Here is a 19,553-nt window from a genome sequence, read left to right as displayed (position 1 = left end):
GGACATAAACATGCTGGTATTGTGTTTTAAGCTTAGTTAAGTTTTAAAATATATATTCTAGGAACTCAGCAGAGGCCGTTACTGTCCCGGCTGCAAATTGATCCAGTCATGGCAGAAACTCTGCAGATCAGTCCAGGTTGGTAATCATGTTAAGTTTTCAGTGTAATCGGGCATTTTTTAGTTGCTATTTTCATTACACTTCATTTAATGTGCCTTATATTTCTTAGATCCCGCCCTAAGGTGCTATATTTAGGTCTGTGAAAATATTTTAGGGGCAGATGACAAGATCTGCATTTTCTTTGTTACGTGTGTTTGTATTTTTCACCTCACTCAAAACCTTTCCTTCATTGCTGCCATTTTACCTAGGACCCTGGAATTCGTTGGCTGCTCACTTCCCTGCTGTAGGGATGACTAGAGTCCCTACCCTACTCTCCTCTCTGCCCAACTTTTGCCAGGCCCTGAGCTGCTGTAGTTTCCCTGCCTTTTGAACCAGTTTTACTTCACTTTAGACTCTCATTGTCAGGGACACACCAACGACTTGTGGTTGTTAGACCCACTGGAACTTAACCTTAAGTCTCTCCCACCCCAACACACGCCATGGCTACTTGAGGACTGGGGCTAGTGCCTTATTTATCTCTGTTGCCCGTGCCCTTGCCAGATGCATGTGGAATCCCTAATGTCTGCTGAAAAAATGATGGGAACCATTGACACCTGCAAACTTAAAATCAGAAGTCTTATTTTCTCCACTTCCTTCTGTCTCCCCCAAACCTGCTCTTCACTGGAATCTCTGGTGCCTTGACTCTCTGCTTCTCTGCCCCTAACCAAATTTTCTTCCCCATGATCGGGACTCCACAGTCACCACCTGTATTACCTGACCTTGCCATGGCCTTTTGTGCTTGTCTTCTCTGAGGGTTACATCCCACCCACATGCCAGCTCCTAACCTGCTGCTGAGCAGTTTGTTATCACCACACTCATGTCGCTCCAGTTTCTGCCTCTCTAATGGCTTCTCCCTTCTACCTATAAAAGGGGTTAGAAATTCTCCAGTCTTGATTTTCCACTTAACTCCCAACATTCCATCCTGCTTTCTACATAAGGGCATTTTCCTTCAAATGTTTGGTAGCTGAAGTCTGTGTATGTAGTATCCGCTTAATCAACCCTCACACATTCGTTTTGTTTCCTTTAGTTTTTATATTTATCCATGGTGCCCATACAGTTTGAATCATCAAGTAGTTCTAGTAGGCTTATGAATGACTACATCCTTCGCTTACCTCCTATAATTTTTTTAAATTGATTTTAGAGAGGGAAGTAAGGGTTGGGTGTAGGGGGAGAAACATTGATGAGAAAGAGACATCGATCGGTTGCTTCCCATACACACCAGGACCAGGGATTGAACCCTAAACCTAGCTATGTGCCCTGACCGGGAATCAAACCCATGACCTTCCGGTACATGGGACAACGCTCCAACCAATGCCACACCAGCCAGGGCTCTACAATTTTTTTATTTTATTTCTGAGAGCCATTTTATTTGTGCATCTTTCTCCACACCCTCCCCCCCCTTTTTTTTTCCATACTGGTTTTGTTTCATGTATGCAGTACTTTCTCTTATTTCTCTGAGGATATTGAGGGTAGTTTCTGACTTTTTTTTGGTCTTTTATCCAAGTTGTTTGTTTTGATCACTGTCTTTTGTGAGAGAGGTTTTCTTCAGATGTCTGCAGGCCCTTGGTAGGCTTAGATTTAAGAGTGGGCACTTAGGAAGCTGTTGGTGCTCTGGGTTAATTAGCTGGGGTGTGGGCTTTGGACCTCGCATAGGAACACAGATCTGCAGTGGAGTGTGATGTGTCTTGCTATCCTGGGGCACCCTGATGTCGGTTTTTAGGCCTTTCCTGTAGGCTGGTCAGCTTCTCTAAAGAAAGACCTTTCAAGTAATGGACTGGCTGGGAGCCAGGTGGGAAAGGGAACTGGGGAAGGCACCTCAGCATGAATTACTACAGAATGTTTACCTTCACAAGCCCCTCCCTGGTTTCTGAATGGTGCTTCTTTCAACCTGGCTGGCATCCCTTGGTGCAGAGACCCCTCTGCTTTTAGCTCAAGAATCTATAAAGCGATACTTTCTCCAAGGGAGAAACTGGTCAGAGGTTATCAGGAAACCTGCTCTTAACAGTTTTAATAGTATGCATTTAGTTCATGTTGTAGCACCTTTCTGTCGGAGACCAGGGAGCTTCATCCATAGGTGTCTCCCATGGTGACTAGTGAGAAAGTGGATCTCCAGTTATTCCAGATGTCTTCAGTAGAGAGGTAGGGGAATAGAAACGAGAATTTAGGAAGAACTAACTGTGCTTGAAATGGACACTGGAGCCACGTCTGTTCTGCCCACCCCTAGAATCCCAAGGTCCCCTATTTTCAACCGCTGGAGATCCATGCTGGTTGGCTTCCTTATTGGCTTCAGACTCAGCTTTTGAAGATCTACTAAATTCGTTTTTCACTTCTGAAGTGTGGTTGTATCTCCTTTCACAGTCATTTTCTTGGTGGGTTAATTTTTTAAAAAATTAACCCTTTATTGATATTTTAGTGGCGTTTCAGGAGGAAACAGAACGCCTGGGTCAGACGCCTGTGTTCTTCACCCAGATGTCACTATTCCACCTGTCTGGTTTGCCTCGGCCTAGGCTGCTCACATTAGTCCTGCAGAGGCGACCAGTGGCTGTGTGGGTGCAGAGCTCCTTTTTCAGTGTACACTTCCTAAACTGTAGCTTGCAACACTTTAATTCTGTTTTCTTCCATCTCTGATCCATTGGCTCCCAGGACTTTCCTGTCCTCCTACTAATTCCTTTTCATTCTCCTTTATCAACTCCTTTCCTCCTCTACTGCCCTTTAAAATGTTAACTTTACCCTGTGTCCTGCCCTCAGTGTTATTTTCATCTCCTATATCCTCCCAAGATGCAAAGTAGTAGAGCCTCTTTGCCTCAGAAAAGTGCAGGGTGGTGAGAAGGAATGCTGCCACCCTCGGACTAACTTCTGGACTCTGCCTTTGCTGGCGTGAGGCCTCGGGTCACTTGTGGTCTCTGATGTGCAGATCAGTGAGAAAACAGTAGCACTCCGTGTGTACACTTTATTAAACATTCTTATTTCACCTTCACTTTTGACTCGGCTTCTCTTATTTGTCTCCCCACCCCCAGTGGTCAGATCTGAATTTTCAACTTCTTCCTGAACATGTGAGAGCCCCACAACATTTCAAACTAAATAAACCTAAAACTGATATTTATCTTTGCCCTCTTTTATTTTTTATCAACATTTATCGGGGCAACATTGGTTAATAAAATTATACAGGAAAGGGCAAAAATAGGTTTACTGTTGTGAGTATGCGAAACACAGTTTATTCTTGTTCTATTATTATTTTTTAAAATGTATTTTTATTGATTTCAGAGAGGAAGAGGGAGAGAGATAAAACATCAATGATGAGAGAGAATCATTGATTGGCTGCCTCCTGCACACCCGCTACTGGGGATTGAGCCCGAAACTCTGGGTATGTGCCCCTGACTGGAATCGAACCCAGGACCCTTCAGTCCACAGGCCAATGCTCTATTCACTGAACCAAAACAGCTAGGGCATTATTTATAAATTGTATAATTTTCCATACGAACATCTGTAAACTTCCTCTTGCCCCACCCTTTGGAGGTTTCAAGTGTTCAGTTGTGTAATACATCATCCGTATATTGCATTGTGTGCCCATCACCCCAAGTCAGATCTCTCCTTCCATCACCATTTATCCCCACCTTATCCTCTTCTACCTCTCCTCACCCTCCTTTCCTTCTGGTAACCACTATGCTTTTGTCTGTGCCTAGAGTTTTTATGTCTTGTTGGTAGGTTGGTTTCAGTTTTATATCCCACATATGCATGAAATCATGTGGTGGTTGACTTTTTCCATTTGACTTCACTTAGCATGATACTCATGTTGCAAGTGGCAGTATTTTATCTTTTCTATGTCTGAGGAGTAGTATTCCAGTGTATATATGTATCTCATCTTCTTTATTCAGTCATCTATCGAAGAACCCTCTAGTTGTTTCCATGTCTTGGCCACCTGCCTTTTCCCCCTTTTAAATTGGCTCTTTCTCCTGTCCTCTATTTCCTGCATCAAGTTCCTCTTCCTCCTCTCATTCATACACCTGTCTTTACCAGTCTCTGCTGCAATGGCAGGGACGACAGGCATGCCTCCTACTTGGCATAGTAGGTGAAAATGCACCTGCCGTGAGCTGCTGGTGCTCATGGGAGGGTGTTAGACTCGGAAAAAGGGATGAGACTTTTAACTTGGAGCCTCAACATCACTCCTGGGCAATAGCCTCATAACTGAGATCTAGGACTCTAGTCCATCTTACCACTGTTCCTTTTTTCCTGAAAACAAGTTTAAACACGTGACCTCCCTACTTAGAAACCTCTCTGGGTTACTTACTACTTCTGGACCAGAATTTAAACTCCTTTATGCCTCAGCCTCTTCCTTGCCACTCATCTGCTTAGCCTACCACACAGCCCTCCAGCATACCACATTTCTCACTGTCTCAAATCCCTGTGCTCCTAATGAGGAGAGCCCTGCCTTTCTCCATGCAGTATCCTCTCTTCTCCAGCACTTTCCCTCCTAGTGTATTCCTGCTCATCCCTTCAGTACCTCTTGTACTTGTTCCTCCTCTGTAAGCCTTTCTTCTCCCAGTTGGAGGAGGTTCTGGACTCTTCCAACCTGCTTACACCCCTTTTAGGTCACTTTTTAGGGCATACGGTTCTGAAATATTTTTGTGTGTACCTAGCCCAGTTTTCTCAGCAGTTCACTTTTTTTCAGGGAATGAACATGAACGAATAGTCCGAATTTTGGTCTCTGTTATTTGCCTGTTAACTGTGGAGCTCATTAACTCGAGTCAGTTTACTGCATATTGATAGGTCAGCCATCTCCCCTAGGGCTTGGTGTATTTTATAAAGTGTTGGGCCTAAGATGATGTTGCCGATGATGTGAGCTCTACTTATTTGCATTGAAGGTCATTGTGTTCCTTGCTGTATTTTTTTAAATGTCTATTCATCTTAAAATTCTCTCTCATAGTGGTCTTTAAAATCGGGTGGAAATTATGACAGCTGAATTCTTATCATTAGGATGTGTTCATTTCACTAAGTGATACTGTGCAAAATGAACAAAACAGATTTTAGAACGCTTTTTACACAATCTTCATATCATAATTCTAGGGAACATTAGGGCTCTTTATTCTCCATGTTTTTAGAAAGTATTGTATTTAAAAGTAAGTTCATATTGTTAGTATCCCATTAGATGCCTCATGTAAGAACCTTTTCATATTGTAGGCAAGGAGTGTTCTAGAATCCCTTGGTTATATGCTGGAAGAGGGAAAGAATGCTTCTTTGGAAAGATGTTTGACACAGAATTGCAGCCCTGTTCTGAGTAGAACCATTGTGATTTTCCTTTGAAAATAATTACAAATACATATTAACAACTTGACATTCTTCTCACGTGTGTGATGTTGGGAATGGAGGTATATTCAAAAGTAAACATTTGTGGCCAATTTTTTTGGCTCAGATTACTATGACATGGAATCCCTGGTCTATGCAGACACAAGATCATTTATTCTGAAGAAGCCAAAGCTGTCTGAGGAAATAGTAGTGGCATCAAACCAAGAGTCGGGGATGAAGACCGCAGATACCCTTCGGGTACTTTCAGGACACCTTATGCAGACACGGTAGATGGTTTCTTTTTTTTTGTGTAGCTAATTTGTGTTCATTAGATGGGCAGTGCAGGATAACCGTCAATTTACACTTCCCTCCACCCCATCCTGGCGCTCAGTGTAGAGTGCTTTGACTCAATAGTTAGGCCACGTATATAGTAAGCCAAGATCAGGTTTCAAATATTCCAGTTCATCTTTCTTGTTCGGAAATCCATTATCCTGCAAAATAAGTCAGCGTATGATTTAATGTTAATAAGATTCTTTTCTTTATGTGCATCCAGGAAATGAGATTTTAAAGACCAGGTGATCAAAATCAGGAAATCCCTCCAGAGTTAGCCAGTTGGGTTGGGATGATCCTTCCCTTAGAAAATTAACTAAAAGTTCTAACAAACATACAGATAATAAAATTAGTGTAAATGTAGACTGCTGGCTATTGTGCTGTGTGCATGGATGCTGACTTCTCAGTTTATTTCCATGTGACCCTATGAGGATCAGATGGACGGTGGGGGTTAGGGTTGAGGAAAAATTGGCTTTAGCCCCAGGGGCACTGGTGATGCTGCCACAGTGATGGGCCGCAGCCAGTGTGTGGTAGGTAGCAGGAATCCCATGGAGGCTGTACCTGCAAGTTCTTTAAAGTCTTTTTTTTTTTTAAACTGAAGAAACCACAGCAAGTAAGGGAGTGATAGTTCTGCTAAAGAGCACGTTAGGAGGCTCAGCTTTATGTGTTCGTTTCCCTAATTCTATGGTATTTTCTATCTATCTGGCAGAGATCTTGTACAACCAGATAAACCTGCAAGTCCCAAGTTTATAGTGACGCTGGATGGTGTTCCCAGCCCCCCAGGATACATGTCAGATCAAGAGGAGGACATGTGCTTTGAAGGAATGAAACCTGTAAACCAAACTGCAGCCTCAAACCAGGGACTCAGAGGTCTCCTCCACCCACAGCAGTTGCAGTTGATGAGCAGGCAGCTTGATGACCCCAATGGTAGCTTTGCACACGGTGTGTTGAGAGCTCAGCCTTTCCCTCTTAGGGTGCTGGTATTGAGAAGGAAATCTTTGACATGTTTCTCTGTCTTGAATGAATACTGGTTGGAGGCCTTGCTTTTATTTATTCCTCAGTAGTGGCCTTTATTTTTTTCAGACAAGACAACCAGTTAAATTTGAGACTGTCTCTCCTGTGAATGTTGGCTGTTATTTAGGTGCTAACATGGTATTCAGCCGTGGAAGCCAAAAAATACCTTTTATTCATGTCAGAGAATGACCATCATTCTTAATTTCTGTTTACCTTTTTCTGAAAAAGAAACTTGTACTGGCTACTTTCCTCCTTTACCAGCATTAGTCTCTTTTATAATTAACTTGCTAGAAAAATGAATTTGAATTTTGATGCTATTTCTCCTTCAGTGAAATTCTCTTGAGTGAAGTTTCTCACCTAGCAGTCAAAATAGTTCTTGGATGTTTAGAAAAGATCTTATGTTTAAATTAATATTTAAGCATAGTATTTAGAAGTCAGATCAACTCATTTCAGATAGTGACATGCTTTTAGGCAGATGAGCCTTTCTTATGGCTTTTCACTGGATACCAGTGGCAGGTACAGCTACTGATCATTTTCACTCAGGATAGAAAATAACCATGCTTTTCAGACCTCACATTCCTAGAAACACCTACTTTGACAGGGGAGGCAATTACTACATTTTTAAAAAATAGGTTTTTAATGATTTTAGAGAGAGAGGAAGGGAGAGAAAGATAGACAAACATCGATGAGAGAGAAACATCAACAGGCTGCCCCCTGCACAGTTCCCACTGGGGATTGAACCTGAAACCCAGGCATGTGCCCTGACTTGGAATTGAACCGCCGACCTCTTGGTGCATGGGTTGACATTTAACCATTGAACCACACCAGCCGGCCGATTACTGAATCTTAATGAACAGTATCAAAGAAAAAAATGGGTTTTGAAATTTTTCCAGAGTAAAATTTCTTTGCAGATATATGAAAATATATTAAATGCTTTTTTAGTAGCTAAAAAATATAATAGTCCTTAGGGGGAGATACGAGTAAGTGAAGAGATATCGCTATTATCTTGAACTGAATGAGGCAATAATATAGTGTTATGGTTTTGATTGGTGCCAGAAGTTGAAAACAACCCTATTGAAAGGAGGAAAGGATTTAAAATGGAAACAAAGATGTTAAGAACTGCAAGTTGGGCACGGCATATTTCTTGACCTTATATATTTTGTCTAAAATAAGAGAAAATTCTGGTGCTTTTGCTACTTTGGTTTTCAATTTGGCAGCTTAAATTTTTATATGTTAGGGTCTAGTTTCATTTAAATGTAGATGTCTGTTAAGCTTTATTGGAATGTATGTCATCGGCGACACTTATACCAGTGGCTATTATGGAGACAGCTGTGATGCGTGGTGAGCCTCCTTCACCATCACTTTGATCTGGGACTCTCGGTATATTACACTGAGAGATGCCTGAATAGCAGTCACAAAGAGGCTGGGGTCTCTCTTGCTCTCCCCCTCTGAGCAGGGAGTTTGAAACTTTGTAATTGCTTTTGGTGGCTTTTTGTCCAGTGTTTCCAGGATGCTACGGACAGCAGCAGCCGTTTGAAGTCACCCCCACTGGCCATTATGTAGCAGCACAGATTTTATAGTTTGCAGAAAAAGTGAATTTGCCTCTTAAAATGTAAACAGGAAGAGTTTTAATAGCTTATGAAGTAAATGTTGGGAAAACCAGAGTCATGACCTTCGTATATATGGTTTAACATTTCTATCGGGAAGATACAGTTTCCTTGTGCAGTATTTAACCTCTTTAACATGCTTGTGAGTTGCCACTTATTCTACTTTGCAGCAGCCTGCGATGGGTATTCTGTTAACTTCTCATTTGGCCTGGGTTGCCACACAGATACCATAGTCTAAAACAGTGGTTCTCAACCTTCTGGCCCTTTAAATACAGTTCCTCATGTTGTGACCCAACCATAAAATTATTTTCGTTGCTACTTCATAACTACTGTTGCTACTGTTACGAATCGTAATATAAATATCTGATATGCAGGATAGTCTTAGGTGACCTCTGTGAAAGTGTTGTTCGACCGCCAAAGGGGTCACGACCCACAGGTTGAGAACCGCTGGTCTAAAGAATCTTCTTTAGGAGGAAGGTCAGACAGACACACATCTGTACAAGGCTGACACAAAAACCATTTAAATTTGGAGAAAATCCTCTGGCCCTACCAGATTTTACTTAAGACTAGGGATACTTTTTATCCTGGAGATAAATAATGACTTACTTTATTAAATAGCCTGGAAAATTTATATGTCAGACATAGTCAAAATAGCGCTGATGGTCTTCCTAATGGGTTCAGGACTGGCCGTGTGTGCCTTGTTTTCCTGTAATGAAGACGGAAGTCGGGTCACTGTAAAGTTTTGATTGTTACCTGTTTTTGCATTCTTGTTTTCATTTAATCATAAAATTAAGGAAGACATTATTTCCTCTGTGTAAATGAGGAACCTGACATTCAGAGATGTTAGCACTTGCCCAGTGTCTACCTTCTCTGCTAGTAAGTTCCAGAGCCAAATTTGAACAGCTCTGTAAGAGATGTAGTTCAAGTGATATCTGCTTTCACAAACATGAATATGAGCAATAATAGGTAATACCCATGGTGCTTATTGGGAGGGAGGGTTGGATGTGTTGGACCAGAAGTTGGTAGCTCATGATAGCTACCAGGTGTAACTTTATTTGGTTTATTCTGTTTTGAATTTGAATTAGTTGCCAGCATTTAAAATTTAAATGTCATGTAAAAAGGTTTTTGGCTTACCGAATCAGGAGACAGTTTGGCAACATGGTCCCACTTTCTGCAGTCACAATAATTGACATTGTAATTGGACAGAACCTGGTGAGTGGTATGGCAGTGAGTGTGCCATCTGGTGGTGTGTGCACTGGTCTCTTCCCCACCCGTTTGCTCCACGAGGAGCCTGACTGCCATGGTGATCTTACATCCAGCCAGGCACACTCTGTTAGGTAATCTGCTGGGCCCCTGTAGATATTGACATTTGTGACCCATTTTAGGCAAAAGTCTTTTCCTCACTTTGAAGACATTGCTGAATTTATCACTTGGACTTAGAAAACTAGGTATACCTCAGTGAGTTGGAATACTTTTGTATTGGGACCACTGGTGAACTTGCCTGAATGAGAATTCGTTCACATTTTTTATCAACTTGTGTTTTCAGTCTGCATTTCATTTTATTGGCTCTCTACTTGACATTCTTCCCTCTTTTATATTTGATCAGCTCTGAAGTATTTTTGAGAATTGGAGTTTTTTGTGAGAACTTTGGCCCTAGTTGCAGCATCACTGTTCACTTACTTCCACAATGCGAACTAGTCTACTTCCTGGATCGTTTACAAGATTCTGTTACAGTGTTGGTCAGATTACTTTGACTCATTTATTTCATATGACTGTGGACATAGAAGATAACGATTTTAAGACTGGGTTTTGAGGGAAATTTATTAGAAGTGCCATGTACTGAATTGATCATAATTAATGTATACTTTTAATTCCTCTCCCTTTGTAGCTGAGATGAGTGAACTGAATGTGGCACAGAAGCCAGAAAAACTTTTGGAGCGCTGCAAGTACTGGCCTGCCTGCAAAAACGGGGATGAATGTGCTTACCACCACCCGATTTCACCTTGCAAGTGAGTAGCAGCGAACCAGTTCTGGTCTTCAGGTTAATTTCTATATCTGATCGCATATTTAGCTTTTTTTTTTTTTTAAGGCCAAGTTTGAGTTTTGTAACTAAATTAATTGACACTTAGCACGGTCCTGCCCTGAACAGCATATGTGTGTGTAGGGGGGGTGGGGGGGCAGGGGTATGTGTATGTGTGGGTGTGGGTGTGGGTGTGGGTGTGTGTAAGTGTAAGGATGGGGAGATGGGAGGTGGCTTCTTTGTGCCTCAGACCTATGAGATACCGAAATTCTGGGTTTTATTCCGGATTCTGTACATTTAAGGAGGTGGGTATGTAATAACTATCCCTGTTGGTATGCATTGTGTTCATCCATACATACACAAATGTTAAGGCGTTGAGGAAAAACTATATAATAGGTAATGAGAACATATTTTGGACTTGGGTATAATTTTTCCTAACCAGCTGGCTGTTTAAATGGAATGACCTTTGAGAGATGACTTTTACATTTTGTTTTTGTTCTATAGGTAGAATCTCTCCATGTTTTAATTTCAGGAGATTTTGATATGAGAATAACATGGATGTATAAATAGGGAGATCGTGGGACAAGTACTCTCTTTGGTAGCACAATCCCTTGTATAAATATTGTGCTCACTATAGTGTTTACTTCATAAAATATATAAACATAGACTTTAATAATTAAGTGGTGTGATTCTCATTATCACCAAAAACTCTTTTACCCTTCATGTGGTTTGGCTGGAGTTGAAAAACTGTTATTATCCCGGGCTTTGGAATAGATAGTTGTGTCCTGTTTTGATATATGGCCTCACTTAAAAATGGAGTTTCCTTCTCTTGTTACTTTTTGTTTCTGAAAACAAGTAGTGATGGAATGAGTTTAAGGAGCCCCTCTACAAAAAAACTAATGCATTCAGAAGATTAAATGTGAATAATATGCTTTTTTTGTTGTTTTATAGGGCTTTCCCCAATTGTAAATTTGCTGAAAAATGTTTGTTTGTCCATCCAAATTGTAAATATGATGCAAAATGTACTAAGCCAGATTGTCCCTTCACTCATATGAATAGAAGAATTCCAATACTGCCTCCAAAACCAGGTTAGTGACTTTGTGCACTACTACTTTTGGGTAAAATAAAATTTAAAAAAAATTAAAAATGACATTTTGTGAAAGGAATAGTTTCAAAATTGTAGCAGAATCAATTAAAGTAACGAGTCTCCACAGAGGAAGTGCATGCATACTATAGTATTCTTATGTATTTTTATCTTCACTGATGAATATATATGTCTCATCATTCATAATATTTTAATTTTAAAATGGTTCCCATAAAAACATCAGAATGCATTAAAAATTATTTTGCCAAATAAATTTGATCAATGTTTGTCCTTATTTTTGTCAGCAGTTATAACAGCAACACCATCTTCTAGTAGTCAGCTCTGCCGTTACTTCCCTGCTTGTAAGAAAATGGAATGTCCCTTCTTTCATCCAAAAGTAAGAACTTTTTTTCCCCTTTATTGATTAAGGTATTACATGTGTCCTTATCCCCCTATTACCACCCCCCCCACCCCCCCCACCCCCCCCCCCACCCCCCCCCCGTTCATGCCCTCACCCCCCTGGTGTCTATCCATTGGTTAGGTTTATATGCCTGCATACAAGTCCTTTGGTTTATCTCTCCCCTTTACCCCCACCCATTTTCCCAAAACTGAATTTAGTGATAACTTTTCAGTTGTGAGACCTGGAAGATCACTAGCAAATTGAGATTGAGTATCTTCCTCACCTCCTTTAACTTATTTTTTGTTAGAGTTAAGTTGAAGGTCTTTAAGATCTTTAAGTTATTCCTTAGTGTCACTCAGCCCGTTTTTCTCTCTGGCCAAGTGGTGTGACACTACTGAATGTCAGTCTTCTAAGCTCTCAGGAGGGTAAAGCTCACCTTTGCTAGTCAGTTTCTGTTCTTCACTGCCCCTAAGCATGTCGGTGGTTTTTTCTTTCCCTAATGCCAGAACTGAGATGATGACATTAGTAGTCCAGCTTACTGCCATCCAGGCTTGTTCTGATGCTTTTGTCTGTGAACTAAAGACTGGTTGATGTGTCCTCAGCTGTTTCGTTGCTCAGAGTAGTGTCTCCTTTCTGAAATAGCAGCCTGAAGACCATACAGAAGGCCTTCACTTCCCTCAACTGCAGTTGGGCATAGCTGAGGGTGCTCAGTGAAGAATGTTAGGATGTTAGGCAGGGCGTGCAGGGTGGTTGTTAAACTATTGATTAGAAGTAGTTGATTGTATGCTAAGGTTCTTTTTGAAATTTGGCTTGCTCTTATTCTGTGACTAGGATTGTGTATGTGTGTGCGTGTGGTTATTTTTCAAGGTTTCAGTAGTAATAAAATTAATGTTACAGACCATATTTCTTGCCCCATTGTTAGGGTGAGCTTGTTAGTGTCACTCTAATTGCCATTTTTGTCTGTATTAGCTTTGCATATGTTGAACCTGTTCTTATCTCCTTAGCACTGTAGATTTAACACTCAGTGTACAAGACCTGACTGCACGTTTTATCATCCCACCATTACTGTGCCGCCACGACATGCCTTGAAATGGATTCGGCCTCAAACCAGGTAAAGATGAAAATTAGTTTTCCTAATGGCATTTCAAATACAGTGGGGCCTTGACTTACGAGTATCCCGACTAACGAGTTTTTCGAGATACGAGCCGTCTCTCGGCCGATTTTTTGCTTTGAGTTGCGAGCTAAAATTCGGGTTACGAGCCAGCTTCAGATACCCCACCACTAGTTGGCGCAGCGAACGTCTCAGTGAACGCCACAACATCAGCCCAGCATCACGTGTCTCTCTCGTTCACTTTTTGATTTGACATATGAGTAATTTGAGTTACGAGCTCCGTCACGGAACGAATTAAACTCGTAAGTCAAGGCCCCACTGTACTTTTCTAATATGTAGTTTCTTAAATTTATAAGCACACAAATGTGGAATAAATTATCACTGCTTTTTCCTCTGATGTTTAATTTTACATGGGTCCTTTGGAAAAATGATATAGTGTAGAAGCCAATTTTGTTTTATCCAGTAATTGCTTATTTCCCTGGATCATCTCCAGATCAGGTTTCTTTTATAACTTCATCTGCACATACATTAAGGCCTTCAGGAGTTATACTGCTTACAAATCTTATACCAGTTTTCTTAGACATTAGTAATTCGGGGAAAAAAAGTTTCAGAACATTTTAGTGTGGCCTATAAATTCATGTTATCTTTTATGTACCTTTTAAAATCTGGTATTTGCATCATAATCTGTAGAACGAATATTCATTGTCTGAAGATACTCAACTTCTTAATTAAGGTATGTGGTATATAGGGATGCGAAGCAGTTAATTAAAATTTTTTTTTGGTTTTATTCAGTGAATGACACCCAGTCCTACCTGGCAGAAGATCGTGAAGTTTGAAAGTTTCCATCTACTGATGAAAAAGATTCTGTAGAACTTGTCAAATCTTTGAAACTTGGAATATATTGCTTTCATAATATGAAGTTATTGCCTATCTGAAGTACCTAATTTTTCAAGTTTGTAAGTTTATTATGTGGTTTTAACATTGGGTGTTTTGTTGTTGTTTGCCTTGTTTTGACTATGGAAAGACAGTTTAAGGAAAAACTGAATTCTATTAAAACACCTGGTGTGTTTGTACACTGCTGTTTTGAGTATCAGCATGTACAACATGGTGATATTGTCAGTACAGATAATCCAGTTTGGGGCTACATGTTGCTGTGAGTGTCTGCGTGTGTGCGTGCGAGCGTGTGTATACAAAGAAATATAGTGAGGGGAACATCCTTATTCCAAAAGTTGGATTGCTACTTTCATTTTTTCCAGGGATTATATAATGTTCATGATCCACTAAAAAAGTGTTGAGGTAGTTTAAGTAGTCCATCCTACTTTTTAATTTTAAGTGATTAAGTTTGGCTTCTTAGGTTGCGAGCTGGTTTGGTAAATGGTTCCCAAATAGCTAGTCTTTGCCTTCTGGGTAAGGATGAGTGAGGTGGGCATGTAGAGTGAAAACAGCTGGAATGCCAACGGCAAAAAGAAAAAGAACAATTACTTAAAATGTTTTCATTTACTGTTAACATATACTTTTAAAATAAATATTTTGGAGAACTACATTATCACAAAATTATACAAAAGTTTTTACAAGTATATATACATAGCTATCAGAGAACAGACTTGAAATTCACAAGATTATATAGCTATACATATACATTCTCCCATTCTGAAAAACATTCTCAGAAATAATTCCAGAAAAAATAGTTACTGAAGATAATTTTTTAAATGTAAAAATTAGATTTCAATAGTATATTTTAAATGGCAGACTATATAATTACAGAGATCAGATGGATAAATTGCAAAGTAGGACTAAACTTTTTGACTACTGAATTAAAATACAGTTATGTGTTTGTGGTTTTTAAAATTGTTAAGGCAAGAAGTGTCAAAAACTTTAGAATTAAACGGATCACTGATTTTAAAGACTTGATGTACAGTTTTTTAAAAAGTAAAGCTAAAAGTTGGTTAGAAAAAAGCGAATTAATGCAAAAGGGATAATAAAGACTCAAACATTCTGACGACCAAATTAAATGTAACTGTAAAAAAGTTCAGTGACTTCTTCAATCACATCCTCAAGAGAGAATGAAACCACACGTGTCAACCCGTGTTTAAGAGCCTGAAACCAGCAGTCTGTTGTTTTGTGGCTGCTGCTCTTCCATTGGGAGAAGAAAGATAACCGTTAACCATTTTGTAAGTTGCACTTTGCTGTGCTGATTCCAAAGTAAAGACAAAGCACAGGAGAGCACAGAGTTGCCAGTGAGGTGTGAGTGAAGTGACCATTCCTCCTCTTCTAAAAAGTGGGCTCCATTGAATTTAAGGCATATATTCATTCCAGTGTTAGTACTTGAGATGCTTTTTCACATCTCTGCAGAAGAAATTTGTTTTAAATTGTACTTCCAGAAATTTAAACAGATATTTAGCATCATCGTTTATAAATGTTTTGTAGTTGCAGTGTCATAATTCCACTATAAAAGACATAAGTGGGAAACAAGAGCTGGTGTGGTTTAGTTCAGCCATTTTACAAGGAAATAACATGCTAAGATTGAATTGTTTCTTGCTACTTAATAGACATTGCCTGGAAACATATTTAAGAGTTTAATCTTATCTTTCAGTTGCTGTGGTTTATGGGAGAGCTAAGGTTGATTCTAAAACATTTGTTGGGTAATTTGGTCTAAAATGAACCATCATCCAAAAGGATCACAAAAAATGGAAGGGAAAGGGTGTGGCTCACGGTAAGCAGTGCGTGGCACAGGGTGCAGTGTGCTTTGGCATGCGTTTATATACAGAAACAGGGCTAAAGGTGCCAGGAGAAGTCTCAGCTTACAAATTCAGGAGCATAGTTAGATACTGCGCGCACACACACACACACACACACACACACAATTCTCTCTGGGTTAAAAAAATGAACAGCAGAATCTCCATGGTCTATGGTGGTTTTTCACCTTCCCTTAGTTTGATGGCTGGTAAAAGCAAAAGAGCAAGGTACTCATGGATGACTCCTTAAATTCAATACGACCTTCAGTCATGAACTGACAACAGTGAGGTTGGCTTATCAAGTTGGCCACTTGGAAGAAAGAAAATGCAGTGGAAGCAATTTTATCCTACTCGCTTAAGGTGAGTAGAGTTTCTATTTGCATTGTGATAGAAATGGAATTACTCTTTAGCCAAAAACCTGCAAACTTGACTGCCAAAAGTCTCAAAAATGGAGGGGGAGAGGGATTCAGGGGATTTTTTTCCCCTTTAATTTGTTGACTGCTCCTTTATAATATACATGAATAGAAATGTAATATTAGTGTATTCTAAAATTTGCCTTTATTTAGGAGACTGATGTAAATAATGAAAGAATATGATCTTATGTTTCAAGTTTCTTAAACACCTTTAGTCAGTTCTTTCAACACAGCTATTCCAAGCTTTAAAACTGACCAGCTTTAATCACTGGTTAGGCTTTCTTGTGATGTAATTTGACCATTTCTGTTTTTAGTATTCACAAGGCGTTGGACATACAAAACTAAGATTTCCAGACACCTGAAGGGGCCCATTATGCTACAAAGATAACACATTAAAATAAAAATTCATAGGACCAATAGAGCATCATAATCTTCTTCACACTTAGAAAAATATATTTTTAAATATCAGTTTACATAATTTCCAATCTTCAGGAAACTACAGATAGGCTAAACAGCATATTCCTGAATGGCAAATACTGATCTTTGGCAGCATTTAAAGTGGATAGGAATAAAGATCTAAGAGTTCAGCCCCAACCCACCAAAAAGAAATAGACAAGTTTGAAAAGTGAACTTGTATTCATTCCTTTTGGAAGTTGGCTATGGGTGGCATACATCTAAACAGATTTTCCAATAAAAAAATAAAAAGCTGTAAAAATATTTTTTCAAGAACTTAACTAAATTGTATAACTTTGTAAATGTGAATTTAACTCTTTAGTTTACATGTTAAACATGTTTGTATTGGAGTATATCTTTAAATATTCAGTATGCTCTCCCACTTAAATACTATTGCTATCTAAAACCTTAAGAAACAGTACACAGTTGGAAATGATTGTTCATCATACTACTTTTTCATTGAGGCTATAATTTTAACTTTTCAAATATAGAAATAACTTCTGAATAAAGATGAAAATGGATAGCTCAAAAATGAAAATGTAGCAATCATATGCTAAAAACTTTGGGTTTGTCCCTGTACTACAAATGCCAGGAGAACACTATCATTTATAAAAAGGGCTTTTCTTGATGCTGCAGAAGTAGTATGTCCTCCAGGGAAGCTTGTGTGTGTCTCCTCAGGGAAAATAAGGTTTGCCTTTTAAAAACATCCTTTAGGGTGATGGTGTGTTTCCTTTCCTTACAGAAACATAAGGATATATTTCACTTAAACTGTGAACCACAAACTTTCTAAAAGGAAAGTGTTGTGTTAAAGGATGATGAAAATAATCCGAGTTGGGTTTTTAAGGTTTTGGTTTGCCTCGCCAGCAGGTTTGCCAAATTTGCACACTCCCCCCAAATGGGGGTTGGCTCTCATTATTAAGTATTTATTTTGTCCTTCCTTGAATTGTAATTATCTGGCAGTGTATGGATTACAGTTACTCAGTGCATATAATAAATATTTTGAACTTATCCATCTTATATTTTGATGATTCTGGGCATATATCCCTGTTACAATCTTAAATTAGCACCACTTGACTTCTCCCTCGTCTGTAATTCTGGTTTCTCAAGGCTGTTTTTTCAGTCTTCCCAGCATCCATGTCTTTCAATGGGGCGTGTGTACACACTTCCAGACAAACAAACTGCAACCAGAGGAAACCTGCAGTGAGTTCATTATATTTCTAGGTTTTCAGAACAGTTAAGTTTTTCAATTGAGCTTTCAAACCATACATGTATAAAATTTTTCCTCGTTAACTCCTTTTACTCTGTATTTATACATAGTGCGTGACTCTAAGGCAGTGGTTCTCAACCTTGGCTGCACAGTGGAATCACCTGGGAATCTTTTTAAAATCCTGATTTCTGGACCTCATCCTCTGGAAATTGTTTCTTTGTTACTAATGTTGTGACCCCACCCCATAACAAAGAAACAGAATTTCCAGAGGATGAGGCCCAGAAATCAGGATTTTAAAAAGATTCCCAGGTGATTCTAATGTGCAGCCAAAGTTGAGAACCACTGCTCTAAGGAGTCATCTGCTTTTGCTACCTTCCGATGCTGACAGTTAAGTGAGTCCACAAACTGCAGCTGTAGAAGTGATACCAAATCTCTAACTAGCAAAGACAGTCTGCTCTTGGGCTGAAAAAGTTACCAACCTGCAGTCATCACCTCCAGCACTAATCACGTGTCGATCACCACTGGTAAATCGAATATTTGTCACATGGGGTGAATGACCTAAGAACCTTTTATGCTTTGCCTGAAAAAACAAACAAAAAACTAAGCTCAAGGTGTATGATACACACAGAAGTCAAAGGTTGCTATAAGGAACCATAACTTCCCATCACCAGGGCTGAGGAGAGAGAGGAAGCTAGGACCATAGCCAGTGATCAAGTGCCTTTCAGATTAGTAATGGGTCAGCACTTAAACCAGGTGATTTGTGCAGGCAGATGTCTCCAGTTACTCTGAAATGTTTCCTGAGGAAAAGCATTTGAAACTTGGTAAAGGTTTGATAAAACACTAATCACAGCTTTTTATTAGTATAGTTTGCAAAGATGGGTGTTACTTCGGGGCAGGGGGTATAATTTCTAATAGCTGTTATTTCAGAGTAAGGGATTTAAGAAGTTTGGAAAAAAAATTAAGAATACAAAGTATTTCCAGAGCAGGACACAACACAGTTTAGCTATTGTGTGGGGAAATGTATTAATGATCAGACATTTAATTGAGAATATAATTATATAAAATGCTAAACCAAACACTTACAAATTTTTCAGGGCATGGGAAGTCAAATAACTTAACCATGCCAAAGTCATCTCCTGTCACAAGGCTGATTCCTGAATGAGACACACAGGCACAGTTGACATCTGCTTTCTCAGCGTGCCTGGACCAGATTCCCATAACTTCACTTCCTAGAATGCTAGAGGGAAGGGAAAAGAGAAATCCACCATAGCAAACACAGGTTGACCATACTGAAAAAGTTTCTTGGTAATTAATCTCTAAGTACCTAATGTGTGTTTTAAAATACAGGAAGCAAATTGTAAGTTACTGGGAGTCCCGAGTTTCACCTGGGATGTTAATCCTCCCTCCACCTGAAGAAAATTTAAAAATTTTAAGATTTATACACAAAATAACCTTTTAAAAATTACTGTATGAGAGCTGGCTTTATAAAATAAAAAGTGATGCTTATTCTATAGGAATTTGACAGTTTTCATTTACATTGGCCAAGAAGATGGATGCTCATCATTACCTGTTACACAGCCAGTGAGTTTGAACAAATTTATCGTTTCATTTTTAACAGCTGCAAGATAGCATTCCTTTTCGATAGAGAAATAATACAATTGCCTAACAGAACCCGATATATTTGTCTGTTAAACCTAAGATGTTAAAGGAAATATCAGGGCATCTTTAAAGTATTTTTT

General features: G+C 39.3%; 2 protein-coding genes across 14 annotated transcripts in view; one reads left to right on the top strand and one right to left on the bottom strand.

The window, feature by feature from the left end:
* ZC3H14 (zinc finger CCCH-type containing 14) overlaps positions 1-17,615 on the top strand; it is a 42,999-nt gene extending 25,384 nt beyond the window's left edge. For 2 of the 10 annotated variants that reach the window (XM_070415223.1, XM_070415269.1), the window contains 8 exons: positions 62-136; positions 5,568-5,727; positions 6,480-6,712; positions 10,280-10,400; positions 11,363-11,499; positions 11,801-11,892; positions 12,900-13,006; positions 13,799-17,615. In XM_070415223.1, the coding sequence (XP_070271324.1) occupies positions 62-136; positions 5,568-5,727; positions 6,480-6,712; positions 10,280-10,400; positions 11,363-11,499; positions 11,801-11,892; positions 12,900-13,006; positions 13,799-13,805 (932 nt within the window). In that variant the 3' untranslated portion in view covers positions 13,806-17,615. The remainder of the gene's footprint in view (positions 1-61; positions 137-5,567; positions 5,728-6,479; positions 6,713-10,279; positions 10,401-11,362; positions 11,500-11,800; positions 11,893-12,899; positions 13,007-13,798) is intronic. The other 8 variants (XM_070415241.1, XM_070415232.1, XM_070415259.1 and 5 more) reach the window with 8 other exon arrangements.
* Positions 14,531-19,553, bottom strand: part of EML5 (EMAP like 5) — a 106,318-nt gene continuing 101,295 nt past the window's right edge. For 2 of the 4 annotated variants that reach the window (XM_070415139.1, XM_070415149.1), the window contains 3 exons: positions 18,898-19,051; positions 18,294-18,394; positions 17,652-17,785 (listed from right to left, as the gene is read on the bottom strand). In XM_070415139.1, the coding sequence (XP_070271240.1) occupies positions 17,749-17,785; positions 18,294-18,394; positions 18,898-19,051 (292 nt within the window). In that variant the 3' untranslated portion in view covers positions 17,652-17,748. Of the gene's footprint in view, positions 17,786-18,127; positions 18,395-18,897; positions 19,052-19,553 lie in introns of those variants that run through there. The other 2 variants (XM_070415158.1, XM_070415129.1) reach the window with 2 other exon arrangements.

This window comes from Myotis yumanensis, unplaced genomic scaffold, assembly GCF_028538775.1.
Source record: "Myotis yumanensis isolate MYYU_CA2020_CCGP unplaced genomic scaffold, mMyoYum1.0.hap1 SCAF_1, whole genome shotgun sequence".
Taxonomy (NCBI): Eukaryota; Metazoa; Chordata; class Mammalia; order Chiroptera; family Vespertilionidae; genus Myotis; species Myotis yumanensis.
Note: the sequence above shows the minus strand (reverse complement) of the source record. Positions and strands in the feature narration are given on the sequence as shown.